At 30.2% G+C, this 18,238-nt stretch overlaps 1 protein-coding gene across 1 annotated transcript; it reads left to right on the forward strand.

Annotated features, from left to right (window-relative positions):
- Nucleotides 1–325: 325 nt before the first annotated feature.
- PFS2 (Homeodomain-like superfamily protein) lies at nucleotides 326–2,953 on the forward strand. The gene is made up of 4 exons (XM_028066128.2): nucleotides 326–982; nucleotides 1,242–1,532; nucleotides 1,843–1,919; nucleotides 2,334–2,953. The coding sequence occupies exons 1-4, from the start codon at nucleotides 835–837 to the stop codon at nucleotides 2,736–2,738; spliced, it is 921 nt and encodes a 306-aa protein (XP_027921929.1). The 5' UTR covers nucleotides 326–834; the 3' UTR covers nucleotides 2,739–2,953.
- Nucleotides 2,954–18,238: the final 15,285 nt, after the last annotated feature.

The following is an 18,238-nucleotide window of genomic DNA, read 5'->3' on the forward strand; positions in this document are numbered from 1 at the left end:
AACGCAAAGATTCGTTTACATTCACAAAACGGCAAGTAGAAAACTAGACAACTTACACATCAATAATATATTATATCTTTAAAAAACTCCTATCACTTTTTAACTCAAAATTTTCTACTTCGTTTAGAACGAGTTTGAGAAAATGAGCAAAGAAAACATCACATCTTAGATGATCAGAAAATGCGTGGAGTTGCTTAATTGCTTAGCAGCATTTAGATAATTCTTTTTTTCCAATTGTGGGTGTTAAACTTGTGATCGTCTGTGTGCATATATACAGTGTCAACTGTGAGGTACAAGACAAAGCAAAGAAGTACTCATATACGAAACAACAGGTCTCCTTTGTGTACTTGTAGGTTGTGTGTCTCAAACGGAGAGGAGGAGAAAGGAAGAGTGAAAGGCACTAACCACTGTGAGGGAAATAAAAGTTTAACCATGTGGTGTAGGATGAAAGAGGAGACATGGGGAAGAAGCAACTTTAATAACACTGCATCATCATCACCATCATCATTATCATCATGCTGTGTCCTTTTTTCAGAAACACACACACCTTCACTCTCCAAATCTTAGAATTCTACTCTCTCACTCTCTCTCTCATGATTTGAATACATAACTTGCTTTCTGTATTATTACTATTGCATACTATCATACATATTGGTCAACTCTTTTGTTGGTTGCTGCTCCACCTAAAGCTTTTACTACAACGTTCCCTCTCCCTATAAATACCACTCTCCCTCATCACACCCTTAACATCTTTCTCACACACAAACCCTATTTTCAAACTGCAGAAAGCAATACTATCACAAAAACCTCTTAGTGTAGATTCTAAACCTCAACATGTCTGATTCTTATGCTAGTACCTTTCACTCTCCCACTCCAAACAACACCCATGCAACCCCCAAAATCACCTCATTATGCTCAATAGCTCAACCTTACTGTATTTGCACTCACTGTAACCACATCCTCTCCTTCAACCACCATGTTGGTAAGCCTAAGTCAAATACTATAAGGGCATGTTTGGATAACCATTCTAAGCATATTTTTCTGTGTTTTTGATTTGTACAACATTTGCAACAGTGCAGTGATTATCCATACATGCATGATTCATCAAATTCTCATACACATACATGCTCATATATAGTATAGCCTTCTTAATGTGGTTAATTAGAATTGACTTGGGTATGGGTAAGAAATTTGATTACAGTTGGGATAAGCATCTATTTTCCATGTGTCCTATGGTGCAGGTAATGCAGCAGAGGAAGGGACAAATAACACAGGGTCCCATGTTCAGTCCCAGCAAAGCACAAGGTGGAGTCCAACACCAGTTCAGTTACTGGTCCTTGAGGAATTGTATAGGCAAGGAACTAAAACACCATCAGCTGAACAGATTCAACAAATAGCTTCACAGTTGCGGCAGTTTGGGAAGATTGAAGGGAAGAACGTGTTCTACTGGTTCCAGAATCACAAGGCGAGAGAGAGACAGAAGAGGCGCCGCAGGGAGATGGAGGAAAACAATGCTGCTTCTTCTAGCGAAGGTGAGAACGAAAAAGTGGTAAGAAAAGTAGTACGTTGAGGGAAATTCAAAAAAAGCAATAAGATAGAGGAAGCAGGTACATATACAGCTAGATATTATCATGTTCTAATGCCACAACGTTTTTGTGGCCTTTGGGGCTATTCAAGGTTCTTTTAGTGGTCAAAAGATTCCTATATTATGCATCACTCTTGCACTGATGATTAAAACCATGAGAGAGAGAGAGAGAGTGTGTGTGTGTGTGGTTTCTTATGATTTTTTTAGGATGCAAGATTTGACGTTAAATTTTGGGGGTGTTTGGATTTTGGCCACAGGTTTGAAAGAGACAGGTTGTGGAGTTAAAGAGACAAAGAAGTGGGCATCCACTTCAAACTGCAGTCGACATGCAGAGGTCTGTAATTACTCTTGGCTTTGTTCACGGTACTACTACAACATTTTATTCAGCTTTGTTAAGCAAAGATACCCCATAGATTATAGGAGACCAATAATAGGGTCTAATTATTTGTTCACAAGGTAAAACAAAAGATAAAGCCAAAATGAAAAATTCACTCGGTATTCACACATAACAAAGAAATAAAAGAAAACAACAAGAGCTTTTGTAACTTGGAAAAAAGGAGAGCTTCAAAAGCTGCTTTTTTTAACTTTCTGTTGGGGCTGTTTTATGCTAGATCAGTTCAGACTTTCTTGGACTTGTGAATTGAATGTGAATTCTGAATTCTCTCCAACCCATTTTCCCACCCCTCTCTCTTGTTTTAATTTTAAATTGTTTTTACTGCCATCTTTTTACTATCCGTATTTTTCTCAGGAATCTGCTGCACCGGATACAGCAGAAAAGGGCTCTAATGGGTGGACTCAGTTTGAAGAGAGAGGCATACAAGTTTTGAGGAGAAACATATCAGAAAGAAGGTTGCAATTGCAAGATAACATGGAAATGCCTTGTTTCCCTCCCACTACTATGGCAGCTCTCGCAACCTCACACAGAACACTTAACACACAACTTTTAATCCCTCAAAGTTATAACAGAGAAAGTTTAAACTACTATGATGCAGAAAATGCAGATCCTCGAACCCTCGACCTATTTCCACACAAGAGTGATGACCAAGATGGCATTTGTCTTGCTGAGAGGAAATCCATGTTCTGTGCCAGTGCTTCTATGGACACTGATATCACCTCCACCCAGTTTTTTGAGTTTCTTCCTTTAAGAAACTGAATCTGATTTTTAGAATACATATGTTGTTTAACAAAAAACAATTGGCTTTAATGAATAATATATATACATGTCTATTAGTTTCTCTTTTCTGGTTTCGTTGGGACTCGCGAATCTTTGGTTTCGTTTCTCTCTAGTGAGTCAGTGATCATGCATGTACAAGTTATACATGTGCGCGTGCATATGAACCTATAATGTTTTTGTCTTGTTGACTCTCTTACTTTTCAGTTTTTGAGGCTCTGGTTTTTGGGAAAGGCGTGTTCATCATAAACTCCATGCCTTTTGTTTGAAAACTTAAGATAGAGCTACTCACACTCTCCTTTTACGTGGACAATGATTGATTCGTTAACAAGGATTGTTGTTTTTATTCAGAACCCCTATAGTAGAGTCTCTATCTCTCGTTATCTCTGTGTCCATGTTCACATTGGGACATACACAGTGACAGAGATCTAATTGATTAGAACACTTCATCTTCATCGTATATTATAACTGATTAAGACTGTTTTACTTAATTAGTTCTAAGTAGTTTGTTTTGATTAGTTGTTCTAGATCTGGTGTATACATTGTCGATATATATAGAAATGTATGTGATTCTTAGATGTGTATTCTTAAAAGTTTAGAAAAAACAAAAAAGACAGCTAAGTTTTTAAAGCAAGGAACAGCTATATACTGACAAGCTTAGTATACTAGGTAGTTATCTAGTGTGTTTAAATTCCTTAATTACAATTATTTCATATATAGAATTAACTGGAGATTTATATAAGTTCCTTGGTATATAAATATCATACAATTAACTAAGATTACCTAATACCATGGCCATCTTCGGAACCAAACCAAAATGTGTTAACTTGTTGTATATACTGATATCAGCTAGAAAATACGCGATACACATATATATATATATATATATATATATATATATATATATATATATATATATATATATATATATTTCATGTTAGTTCGTGCTAAACTAAACTAAATAATGTATTATACAAATATTTGTTGTATCGACTAATTTTATGTTTTTATGAGTATATACATTAATATAAAGTCCAATTAGTATTATTAATTTTTTAAAATTTATCAAATAAAAGTTAAACCATAGAAGGTTAATTTTGTATTGAAAATTCTACGTCGACCAAGGAGAATGTGAGTTTTCAATATATAGTGAAGTACAAATCTTATCTTTCGAATTCATTTTGTAAAATTGAATTACGCTTAAAACTAAAATTCATTTCTTATTATGATTACTTCTTGAGTAGGAGCAAACTTTACCTTACAAGCTGATTTTGTATGATTAACTTAAACTTAAAATATATCTATACAAGACAATTTGATAATATATTCAATACTTACGTTTTAGATTTAAGATGTTTATTTCAAGATACTAATCATATAAATTCAATGCCATATTTTCTTAGATACACTTGCACACCAACGATCTTTGCTTTGAATGTTTGTAGAGCTTTACTAATACAATTTCAATAATTTTATGATGTTTTTTAAGATAAATATAAGAATGGATAAAAGGAAAGAAATCAAAATATAACATGCGGGTGAAGGGAATGCAGTTAGATCATGAAATAGTGAAGACAACTTGTTTCTAGATAGCCAAAGGAGCATGAAAATGGTTGGGTGAGGTTGTTTTAGCTCTTAGACTGGGGTATGTATAGTTTTGTTCAATTATGAAAAACATGTTTTTCTTTTGTATTACGAGAATATATGGCGATGAAGAAGTCTTGGACAAGTTTTGTTATTGTTGCTTGGTTTTTTGTCTGGAAGGTGTGAAGGATATATCGTAAGGATAGTATAGTTATTTTCATAGTTTTAGAACATAAAAATATATGGTGTTGAGCAATTTATCACATACTTCAACATACTACATTTACGAGTCTTTTTGTGACTTGAGAAATGGAAAATGAGATTTTGACAATTTTTTTTTGACAAACTTGACAATTTTTTTATAAATATAAGATTAAAGTAGATAAAATTTTTATTTTTTAATAAAAAAGAAGTAATAAAAATAATACTTTTTTACCTTATTTAATAGTTTGTCAAATTTTGTTAAAGAAAACTTTGTTAATATATCATTTATTTGAAATACTGAACATATATTAATTTCTGATATAAGACTTTTGATAACATTTAACACAAAAACAAAACTATCTAGTATGCACTTTGAAAATATAAGAAAGACCAAGGAGGGAAAATCTAGGAGTAAATTAATACTTCTTAATCTTTATAACTGACATCACTGCAAGCTGAAATTGTGTTGGACTATCTAAGTAGATTTTAATACTTTTTTAAAGAATTTCATTTGTTCTATTTTTTTTTCTCTTTTGGAAATCTATATATATATATATATAAAGAAGTTTTTCAAAGTTTTAGAATGAAGTACATTTCAGCAAAAACGTATAAGAACAAATTATTTAACATTATAACTGGAACTTTGTAAAATTACTATTTACACTTACAACAATAATGTATAGAAAGTTGGACTGTTAACTTATATAATTACTTTTAATATTATTATGTATATGTGAACTTTTAGATGATTTAATTTTTAAAATATGTTATCATATATATATGTGTAATATTTACTTATATTTTACTAACATGTTATGCATTCAAATGAATTCGCGTAATGCAATATCAATTATTTTTCAATTTAGACTTAATCTACTTTATGAAAATTTTAAATTAGTTACCATGTGGATAAGACTTGTGTTGATTTGTATGAGAGTTTTATTTTATTTTTTTATCCACAACAATAAAGAGTTTTGTACAAGTTTATTCAAAGTTGGAAACAGATAAAACAGTGCATTCACAATCAAACAAAGTATGAGAATTTTAATTTGAACATAAAGTATGTTAATTTCATAAATTTTACTTCACCTTGCCCCAATATATCTACTCCCCTTTACTAATCTAGTCTAACAAATAACTCTTTATATTTGATGAAATTTAATCTAAAAAAATAGCAGATCTTTACCCTTAAAATACTCTTTGTAGGATAGTTTTGACAACATGTGAGTATGCAGATTTATTTATTTTATGTAAGTAAAGTTGAAATGAGTTAAAAAAAGTTTGTGGCTTAAAAGTTATAACTCATAATGGCTTTTGGTGCCTAAACAAGAAGCTTCTTTCCGCGTGTAAGGGGTTTAAACCTTTTGCATTGGATTTGTTTGCATCTGTTATGAAACATTTGGTAAGGTGGAGATTATGAAATGTGGAATATTCCTTTTTTTTTTCTCATTGAAGTTAAAAAAGGTGCATTATGATATGAAGAGGTGATTTTAGAGTTGAGATTGAGAACAAGAAAAAAGTTTGAAAAAGAAATAATTGAGTGTTGTCCTTTTGTATGGGGGAAAATACCTTGCCCAAAGGATCTCATTGCGTAAAGGTATCAACATTCATTCATTTTGGGAGATATCTAGGTAGGCAATCAAGATCAAATTTAGTGAACATTCACTAGTGTAAAAAAGCATTTAATTTCATCTAATAGGTTTTAGTTTCAAGAAAAACCAAAGCCTTAAAAAGTGTAACCACATTTTTTAAAATTATTGGCAAACTATAAGCACCAATTCTAGGATAACCAAAACATATTGTTCATTATTACAACCCCTAAAGCAAAGTGAAATATGAAAAAACAAGTTAAGAAAATGAAAACTATTGAGAAAGTATCTTTATTGAAAATCACAAAAGATGAAAATATATTTCCCTTGAATAGGGATGACAACGGGTCGGGTCAGGTATAGATAATGCCTACCCGCAACTAGAGATGGCAAATAAAACCCGCTCTCGTGGGTATTACCCAAATTGGTCCCCGTTTTGACAACAAATTCCCACATTGACTGGGTATAGATATGGAATACGTAATCTCCGACTTTTTCAATTGGGTATAGGGATGGGGATGAGAATGAGGATGTATATATTTGTCTTTGTCTGTAACAAGAAATCCACCTGCAACCCGTCTGTGAAATACCAAAAGGAATGAAAAACACCTCCCTTGAAAACCACTAGAGATGAAATCATACTTCCCTTGAATAACCACAAGGGGTGTTCCTTGAAATAACCACAAGGAATGAAAAACATCTCTCTTGAAAACCACAAGAGATGAAACCACACCTCTCTTGAATAACCACAAGGGATGAAAACACCTTCCTTGAACTAACCATAAGGTATGATAAACACACCTGCCTTGAAAATCACAATAGATGAAAAACATTTTCTTAACAAACCTAAAGGTATGAACCAAGATTCAAAACACGTTTTGGCACATTTCAAAAGTTGGGTCAGCATAATCGATTATAACTTATAATAATTGATTATTCCATAATGTTTAAGGTTCAAAAAAGAATTTTCTTCTATGATAATCAATTATTGACATGAATAACAAATTATTCCAGATTGTCAGCTTTTTTAACAAGAATTTAAAGAGTTATTAAGGAGTTAATGATGCAGGTGCATTGCAGCTGTCTTCCACTCACAAGTTAAACTCTTTCTTATACTTATTTAATACAAAAATCATATTTCCAAGACTCCATCACAATTTTCTGTAAGACTTCAAGATGTTTTTTGCATTCCAAGTATTTTCCAGGACTTAATCTATTTCTTCATAATTTGTCATCATCAACAAAACATCATTTAATGTTGTATACCCATCTTCATCTTAAATCAACAATGTCACCCCTTTTCATGATGATAAAAAATTCTCAAAGTCTTTTTGTGATTTCCTCCACTTGGCGTTCTTTGACATTAAAAAAAATGTTAAGCATATAACAAGTTTAAACCACAATAATTTATTTTCTTCTTAAGTGTGAAACTTTTATTTATTTCTCCCCTAAGCTTTAAGAGGTTAACTCAGTTTAAATCACATTCTTCTAAATTGTCTCCCATTTTTTGTTCAAAATAAAAAAGAATAGCTAAGAATTAAAATCCCCCCTTTTTGTTATAAAACAAATATTCGTAGAATAGGTACTCCAACTATATATAAGGCTCCCCTTAAATCTAAGAGCGACTCTAAATATTAAAGAATACAAGAGTTTATTAAATAAGAGAAGGTTACATTTATGAAGCATTTTATGAGAAATTGAGCTTTAATGTCTAATTTTCATTTATGAAGCATCTAACTGTTGCTAGCGGTCTAAGTTTTCATAAAACTCACCTAAACAGTAAAAAAATTTAAAATATGTACACTTTGCAGTATATTTGGTCAGCTAGAAGGGAGGTACAATAATGAACCAATCATACCTCTATACATAGTTGATTCAATTGCTTACCAGATTCATCGTTATCTAAATAACATGAGGTGACCATAGGAGTTGTAACTTCCTTTGAGTTATCCGTTTTAAATTTCTTTTAAAACTTCATTGTAATATTTTTATTAATAGATGAATGTTCCATGATTTACTTGTTTGATTTGCAATCCTAAAAAGAAAGTTAGTTCTCCCATCCTAGACATTTCAAACTCCCCTTGCATTTGGCTAGCAAATTCTTAACAAAGAGCTTTGTTAGTTGAACAAAAAATATTGTCGTCAAAATATACTTGAACAATTAAGATATGTTTCTCAAACTATGTTAATGAAAAGAGTAGAATCAACTTTACCTCTTGTGAAGTCTTTGTCAATCAAGAAATTACTTAACCTTTCATACCATGATCTTCAGGCTTGTTTAAGACCATATAAGGTTTTCTTTAATCTATAAACATGATTAGGATATTCAAAATCTTCAATTCCAAAAGGTTGTCCTACATAAACTTCCTCTTCGATTTATCCATTTAAAAATGCACGTTTTACATCCATTTGGAAAAGTTAAAAATCCATGATAGAAACACAAGCAAGAAGTAAACATATAGTCTCTAACCTTGCAACCAGAGCATAAGTTTCTTCATAATCTACACCTTCTTCATGACTATATACTTTAGCAACAAGCCTTGCCTTATTTTTGGTAATATTTTCATTTCATCAAGTATATTTCTAAACACCCACTTTGTGCCAATGACTTGATATTTATCTTCTCTTTCAATTAAATCCTAAAACTCGTTTCTTTCAAATTGATTTAATTCCTCTTGCATGGCAACACAACATTTGTCATCTTGTAACGCTCCCTCCATGGTTCTTGGTTTAAGTTGGGACACAAAGCAACATTCATACAATAATTTTTTATGTTCCTTCTTGTAGTAACTCCTTTTGAGATATCTCCAACTTCTCATAAAACTTTCATCCTTAGGAGAATTTTCAGATACGTACATTTCTTCAAGAGCTTCTTTTACAAAATTTTCATCCATTTCAGGATTTTTCTTCATCATCTAAAGATGGTTTGTTTGACTCAAGATGGGTTTCCTTATGATCCAATATTTTATTAAAAACATGCATGAATTTTTCTATATGCAATGTTCTTCTATTATAAACTTTGTATGCTTTTCTAGATAACGAGTAACCAAAAATAAAGCTTCATTTGCTTTATAATCAAATTTGTTAAGATTTTGTTTTCCATTATTCAAAACAAAGCATTTGCTTGCAAATATTCTTAAATGAGAAATGTTTGGTTTTCTTCCTTTGAAAAGTTTATAAGTAATGACTTTTGAAATAGGTGTTCTTAGCATTCTATTTCAAACATAAGAAGTAGTACTAACTACAACAACCCAAAAATATTTAGGTTCATCACTCTCATTTAACATGGTTCTTATGAACTCTTCAAGTGATCTATTTTTTCTTTCAACAATCTAATTTTTTTAGGAGTTCTAGGAGCTGAGAAATTATAAGAGATCTCATTTTGTTTACAAAGAATTTCAGAAGATTGATTTTGAAATTCTCTTCCATGATCACTTCTTAGCACTTATTTTCAAATTCTTTTCATTTTGATTTAATTTGGAAAATTTCTTAAATGCTTTAAAAGCTTCATATTTAAAGGTTAGAAAGAAAGTTCAACTATACTTAGAGTAATCATCAACAATCATAAGAGCATAGTAATTTCCTCCTAAACTTTTTGTCTTTGAGGGACCAACTAAATCCTTGTGTAGAAGCTCCAAAGGTTTTGAAGTTGAAATAACATTCTTAGATTTAAAAGAAGATTTCACTTGTTTCCTCTTTTTACAAGCACAACAATTTTGTCTTTCTGAAATTTTAGTTTTGGTTGTCAAACAACTAAATCTTTTGACATGGCTTTCTTTAAATGTTCCATATGAATATGAATAACTCTTGTATGCCACAACCATGGATCTTAAGAATGTAATAATATAGGATGATGCATGATCAATGTCAATGAGATAGATAATGTTGTGTTTCTTACCAATAAGGGCAACTTCATTTGAGTCCTTAAGATGAATGGCGTAGCAATAAATTTCAAATGTTACTTTGAAACCTTTGTCACAAAGTTGACTAATGCTCAACAAATTGTTCTTTAATCCTACTGGAAACAAATACTGAATTTTTAATGTTTCAACCCACCAATATCTCCACTTCCAAGAATTTTTTCTTTGTTATTGTCTCCATAAGAAACGTAGCCTTGGTGCTTATTTTTGAAACTTTTAAATTTTCTTTTGTCTCTAAGTCTTATGTGCTAAGCATCTACTGTCAAGATACCATAAAGACTTTCTAAATTTTGAGACATCTTACAAAATAAGTGAAAAGTAACCTAGGTCCCCAAAAACTTGTTTTGATCCTTTGGGGTTAGAAACAAATTACTTATCTTTAAGAATTCGGGCATACTTCTTATTTGGAATGCCAAAATGTTTGATCCTACACTTATTTGAAGAGTTTTCCTTTTTCATGCAGTAAAAACATGTTAGAATTTTTGGTATAGAAGTGGATTTATCTTTTATAAAACTTGTAATTATAGTTTCAAAAAACTTGTCCATTTTTGTTAAAAGGCTTTTGTCTTGAATTTTTTTAGAGTATTATTTTGATATAGAGAAAACTTTTAAAGAGACCTTTCAATATTTTTTTTTAAATATTGCAATTTTCACACTCATCAATTATTGTTTCTCCTTTATGAGAGCTAGAAAATTTTCTTCTCAACATATCTTCCTTTAGTGGAGATTATTCAAGTTTTTGTTCAAGAATTTTATATTCAATTTTCTGTTTATTATGCAAGGTTGACCGTTTTCCATATTCAGTATAAAGTAGTTGAAAAGTAGTAGTATGCAGTTCATAATATTCATTTGGGTCACTAAAATTACTAACCTTGCTACTCATGGATTCATTGTTTTCCATTAAGCAAATGTTTGCTTCTTCATCAGAATCACTTGAGCTAAAAGAAAAGTTTGAGTCATTCTATTCCTAAGCTATGTAGGCCTTCTTTTTCTTTTCTTCATTTTTTGTTGGATTTGGGTACTCAACTTTAACATGACTTGTTTCACCACATCCATAACATTTCTAATTTGAGATGGAGTTTGGGTTTTTGTTTTCTATACCTTTTGTGATGTCCTTTGCTTTTGTTCTTCATGAAGTTTGCGAATTTCTTCATCATGAAGTTCATATTTTCATAGTCCGAGCCATCTTTCTCATGACTTTTACCTTTTAAAATTTCATATTTAAAGGCTACATATTTATTTTTCCTCTCTTTTTCTTTCTCATCGAGCCTTCCTAACTATAACTCATGTTCTCATAACTTCTCAAATAGAGCAACCATAAACAAATTGGTAAGATTTTGTGACTCCATTATGGCAATGCCCTTTGGTTTCCAAGTCTTGTTCAAGGAATTCAAAATTTTTATATTTAATTCATCAATATCAAACTTTTTACCTAGACCCGCAAGATGATTGACTATATGAGTGAATCTCTTTTGCAATTCATAGATATTTTCTCCTTAAAGCATTTGGAAAATCGCATACTCTTGTATTAGAGTATTTTTTCTAGCTCTTTTTACATCATTTGTGCCTTCATGAGCAACTTCAATTACATCCCGAAGTTCTCTGGCACTTTTGCGGACAAATATCCTATAAAACTCGTCAAGGGTTAAAGTAGGGGAATAATATTTATAGCTCTTACATCATGTTGAGCTTTGCGATGAATTGGTTTGTGTTAAAGTCATGACTTTTAAAACTTTTCAACTATTCAAAATTTGCTTTTAGAAAATTGTAAGTTTGTATTGAGTTATAATCACAAATATTAGAGTATTAATCCTTTGGAAAGTATATAAAAATTTAATCTTTCTCAATAGTATAGGAATAAAGATAATACTAAATAGAGAAAGTCATACACATAAATTTTATACTGGTTCAGATTAAATCATATCCTACATCCAGTTGCAATCACATCAAAGATAGTGATTACAAATTACTATCTTAAACTAATTATACAACCACTAAAACAAAATAAAAAGACACCTCCTTTTCCAAAACCTGCAAAGGATGATATAACATCTTTATCAAAAACCACAAGAGATGAAAATACACCTCTCATGAATAACCACAAGGGATGAAAACACTTTCCTTCAAATACCACAAGGAATGAAAAAAACCTCTCTTGAAAACCACAAGAGATGAGTCCACACCTCTCTTGATGGAAAACCACTCCACACGAACTTGAAACAGTTCCATGGAATTGCAATGGTTTGTGGAAGCGAAGTTTAGATGCATTTGGTAAGTAGGTTGAAGTGTGTTTCTTGAGAGAGGTTCGGTCAACTCTGAAGGAAAAGGTCTAGGAAAGAAATTCTAGAAGAAAGACTATCATAGTGATCTTAGAAAAGAGCTACGATTTTGGCAGAGTTTAACTATATCAAATGCAAGTTAATTTTACAAGGTTGAACACTCTTATTTATAGGCTTAGGAGCTGACTAAAGTTTGAACAAAAAGAGAGCGAGAAATTCAAAAATTCAAATATGAAAAAGGCTCTAAAATAACATGTTTTAATCATGTCTATCTAGTTGGCTAACTCATGCTTTTTCACATAGTCACATGTGCAAAATTCAAGCTAAAACTTCTCTAAGCATGTTTTCTAGGGTTCCTTGAGGCCCAAGCTAGCCCAAATAAAACCCTAGTTTTCTCACTATGACCTAGTCACTTAAGAAATTTGTTTTCAAAGCCAAACATCTACCATTCTCAACGAGATTTCTATTAATTAATCGATTATTTTTCAATATAATCGATTAATCCATAAACTGCCTATGTTAAATGACCAAACATACAAGACCAAAATTTATTCTATGCTATGGAGCCAAAATACAATGCCCAAACAAAAGGTACTCTACTTGGCCTAAACACAAGGCCTGAAAAAACATATCTACAATCTTACAAAATAGAGAAATAAGATTGGGCCTTTCCATTGGCCCATGTTGCAGCTCTTTGGATGGGTTTCCATCATCTTTTGAATAATCACAAGGGATAAAAACACCTTCCTTAAAATAAACACAAGGAATGAAAAACACACCTCCCTTGAAAATCACAATAGATGAATAAGACTTCCCTTATCAAACCTAAAGGATGAACTAAGCTTCAAATCCTAGTAATAGCAACAACACCTTATCACTCACGAACACTATTGGTGAAATTTAAAAGCCACTCTTTCAAAACTAGGTTAACCAAATCTTATCACAAAGCTAATTTTTGCAATCTAACTTCTGTCTTATGAAAACATAGAGCTATGCTTGATTTATTGAAGAAAAAGGCTTTTTGTCACATTTTAAAAATTGGGTCAGCATAGTCAATTATAATTTACCATAATGGATTATTCGAGAATGTTTAAGGTTCATAAAACATTTTACTTCTATGATAACCCATTATTGCCAAGGATAATTTATTATTTACGATTGTTAGTTTTTTTCACGAGAATTTCAAGAGTCATGAAGGAGTTGATAATGTAGGTGGTTGTAGTTGTCTTCCACTCATCATTAAACTCTTTCTTACACTTATTTAATACAAAAATCATATTTTTAACACAATTTTTACAAGATATTAAGATGTTTTTTACAATCCAAGTATTCTTTAGGACTTAATTTCTTTCTTCATAATTCATTAGCATCAAAACATTCATTTCGTGTGATTTAATGTTGGATACCCATCGTCATCTTAAATCAACATTCATGGTCTGTTTTACAAGTGGTTTATATTGTTTCTGGTCCACGACAACCAGGGAATGACATAAATGTCTACCTTAGTCCATTGATTGATGATCTGAAGTTGTTGTGAGAATATGGGGTCATAGTGTTTGATGGGTTTGCTAATAAATCTTTCTAGATGTATTCAATGTTACTTTGTACTATAGTGTGAAGGTCACAGAGCATGTTCGGTTTCTAAAGAAAACACATCATATGAGTAGTTAAAACATGGGAGGAAAACAATCTATCTTCGACATTGTAGATTTCTAAATCAAGTTCTCCTATATCATAGATTGAAAAAGAAAACCTTGTGATGGACACCAAAAACATGACATTTTTCAATTCTATTAACTGGTTTGTTCATATTAGGTGAAAGATGCTAATGCAATTTTTGGGAGAAAAAAGCAAAGAAAAACAATTGTGGCTAACATATGGAATAAGAGGTCAATATATTTTGATATTTCGTATTGGTGCAAGTTAGATGTGAGACATATATATGTAATGCATGTTGAAAAGAATGTGCGTGATAGCTTAATTGAAATACTTCTAATATAAAAGGGAAGATGAAGGATGGCACAAATGCTTGTTTGTATATGATTGAGATGAATATACAAGAGGAATTAACATCAAAAGAAGTTGGTAAGCGAACATATTTACTTGTAGCATATTACACTTTGTCAAAAAAGGTGAGAACAAGTTTCTGTTAATGTCTTAAAGGAATTAAGGTACCACAATGATACTATTCTAATGTTAATAGTCTTGTATCTATGCAAGATCTTAAACTAATTTGCTTAAATATATATAGCATCCAATTCCACTTATCACTCTCCTAATGTTGAGTCCCACTGTTGTTGCACCATCGTTTGCTCATGCATATAATGCGACAATAGCAAAAGAGAAACACATACAAACAACAAAAAATGGGTAACCTAGTGATATTTTAAGACAATCAAATCTATAAATTGATAAACTATTTAATTTCTAACAACTCAAGTTAATCATGCACCTATAATTCCATTCAAGTACATTATTATAGACTCTAAACATACCTACTTTGTACTCAATTTCGAAATACTTATGCATTGAGTTACCTAGGAAGTGGAGTACCTAATCTTGAAGGAGACTTCTCTTTGGTGAAATCAACAAGCAGAAGTGCAAGAGAGTAAGCACTTGAGAAGAAAAAAAGAAGAATCAATAAGGATTCAACCTCATGATTCTATAATTTTGTCCCACATGATACACACATAAACAAAATCAAGCTAAGGAACAATGTTGCAGAACATGAATTCAAAAAAGTAGTTACTAAAATAATAAAATTGAAAAATAGTTGCTTATAATGAATAATTATTTAAATTTAAAAAGTAATAATTAAGAAGGTAAAATTGGAAAAGAAAAGAAGACACCAAAGAGGTGTATCTCTTTATATATAATTATAGATTATAGATAAAAAAAAAAGTAGTTACTAAAATGATAAAACTGAAAAATAATTTTTTCATTGTAAATAATTATTTAAGTTTAAAAAGTAGTAATAAAGAGGATAAAATTGGCAAAATAAGAGAGGACACCTTGTTATTGTATTTTTTATATTAAAACTTAAATCACAGTGAATTAATTATATTGAAATAACACTATTAATTATAAGATATTAATGATAACAAGTTAAAATTAAATTATTGAAAAACTCTTTTTATTATTCTCGAATGAAAATGAGAAATTAGGTTAAAATAAAATTTAAAAAGAAATATTTATTGATGGGAATAAAAATAAGAAAGAAATGTGATTTTGTTTTTACTTATTTGGACGAGTAATAGAGGTATAATAATAAGAAAGAGAGTTGTTATGGTAAATAATAATAATTTTAATAAAATTATGAATTTCTTATAATAGTTGAAAATTTAATTTACATTTTCTGATAAAAGATTTACTTAATGCCACCACTTTTCTCTTCCTTTCCTCCCTTTCCAAACTTAGTTTTTTAGAATATTTGATAAACTTGAACTTAGTTTGATTTTAGTCTATTTCACTTGAACTTCACTCGATCCAATAATAACTGATTTATAACTTGTTTGTCCCGTTAATAAAATGAGAACTAGATATTTTTGTGTACTTTTTGTAGTTTCAAAGAAAAATATATGAACTAGGTTTTTAAAATTCAAACTAATTTGACTTTAACCTAATTTAATCTAAATTTTAGATATTTGAAATGAGAGGTATTATAATATTCTAAATTTTAAGTTATTATATTATTCAATGATATATAGAAGTAATGATTAACATGGTTAGGTGACTTGATATAATTTAAAAATCTCGAATGATCATAGAAAAAAAAGGATATTTTTCTCCCAATGTAGTCCATGTCATACCTAAAATGACATCATTAAAATTTAAACTATGAACTATTTGATTAAGGAATATAAGTCCTCATATTACTTGTGTCATTTAATATTGATATAGCACTTTTTATACTTTTCTATAAGCCTGTTCTTTTTAATTATTATTTTTATTTATAGCACTTTATTATTTAGGTTTAGGACAAAAACTGTAGCATTAACTATATTAGTCAACTTTTTTACAATATCTAACTTAGTTGACCTTGACTAAAAGCAATTCCTTAAATTATATGAGTACATATATAATGTAACTCATCTAAGTAAAAAGATAATGATAATTGTGAAATTATAGCTAAATCGAAAATTAAGGTAATGTTGGGGATCAAGTAGGGATTATGTAGAAAAAAGCTCATTAAAATAATATTAATAAATTTGTTAATATACATTTGTTATTTCACTCATATATAAATTAACTTTAAATTTTATATACAGGTTTTCTTTCCATTAATACTTATATACATTAGAGGAGACATGTCATTATACGTCTTAAAAACAAACAGAAGTCTTAAAGATATATCTAATTCTTATTAAAAAAAATTAATCAATTTAAGTTACATTTGGTTATTGAATTTAGGGTATCACTAGACATAGAAAAAGGGGTTAACTCAATTTGCCAATTTACCAAAAGTTGGTGAATTTTCAACTTATCAACACATTGTCCGTCTAGTTTTTCAAAATAGTATCGGTTAACTTTTTTTTTTTTAAATTAAAAATCAAAATAAAAGGTTTAAAATATTATTTTTTAAATACCATATTATTTTAAAGATATAAATATATACACTGATATTGTAATTCAAATTATTAACGTTTACAATTTAAATTTAAATTATTAATTATAATAGAATGATTTAATATATAAGTATAATAATTAATTTAATTTGTCTAATATTAATCAATTAATTAAAATTTTATTCATGTGATGCACCAGATGTTAAAAGGGTAATAATATTTTGACTATTTTTCTTATCAATTTTTAACTTACTATTTCGGTTACTATTTAATCATTTATTTTGATTTTTTTGAGTTGTGACATGATAATTTAAAAATATTAGATTCATGGATAAAAAAATAGATTAAAATATTATTATTTATGATAAAAATAAAAGCAGCATCAGCATATAGGTGTGTTATATAGTTTTAATAGCTTTTGTTTAGTGGTTGGATAAATGAATGGGCGAATTACGAAAGATAAAATAAAGTAGAGAATGCAAGAAGAGGTTAGAAAATTTCTTGAAACTCACTCCACCTTCACTCACTATAAATAAAGTTAACCCTTTTAACCTCCATAGTTGTTACAAATTTCTGAGCAACAAATGTCTGAACTGTTGTCGACCAAATATGTGTTATAAAATTGAATAGAATGATAATAGTGCCTTTTCCTATTTTGCACTCTTAATTTTCACGGCTCAAACTGTTGCGCAGTACACAATAAATAAATGTGCAAATAAGTGTTTACCAACTGGACAATGGCCCAACTCTGCTTTTCATTTTGTCTTCTTTTCAACTTTGTTAGTTAAATTTTCCAATCATTACTCCAAAATAATAAATAAAGGATCACTCTTTTCAAATGCAAAATACACTTTGTCGTTTCGAAACAGCGACATGTGAGCCAACAATTCACGAATCAGTTTTTGCTGTAATTTTTTTATTTCTTTTTCTATATCAATCTGCCAAGTCCACATCCACGTTCTTTTCATACACTCTTTCCAACATGTTTTCTCATACATTTTCATAATTTTTTTTCATGCCAAAAGCAAAAACACTTAACACAGTGGTGATATACGAAGCACACATAGTGAACAGTAAAAAAGGCATGAAATGTTGAAGATTAAGTAAAGGAATGTATAATGGTTATAGACAGTGTGGTGTGTACTATTTACTGCATGTTTTAACAGTTGCAGTTAGAGGGTGAGATGCAGTATTATTATTTTTGTTACAAAAAGAAGTGTTATGAGACAGATGATGGGTCACAAATGTGAAATGGATGTTAGTGAGTGATGTGAAATGGTGTTGTTGGGTGTGAGAAGAAGAGACAGAGAGACAAGAGAGTCTAAGGACACTGCCACCAGC

This window comes from Vigna unguiculata, chromosome 3 (assembly GCF_037176805.1).
Source record: "Vigna unguiculata cultivar grain cowpea cultivar isolate G323 ecotype 2 chromosome 3, ASM3717680v1, whole genome shotgun sequence".
In the NCBI taxonomy this organism is placed as follows: Eukaryota; Viridiplantae; Streptophyta; class Magnoliopsida; order Fabales; family Fabaceae; genus Vigna; species Vigna unguiculata.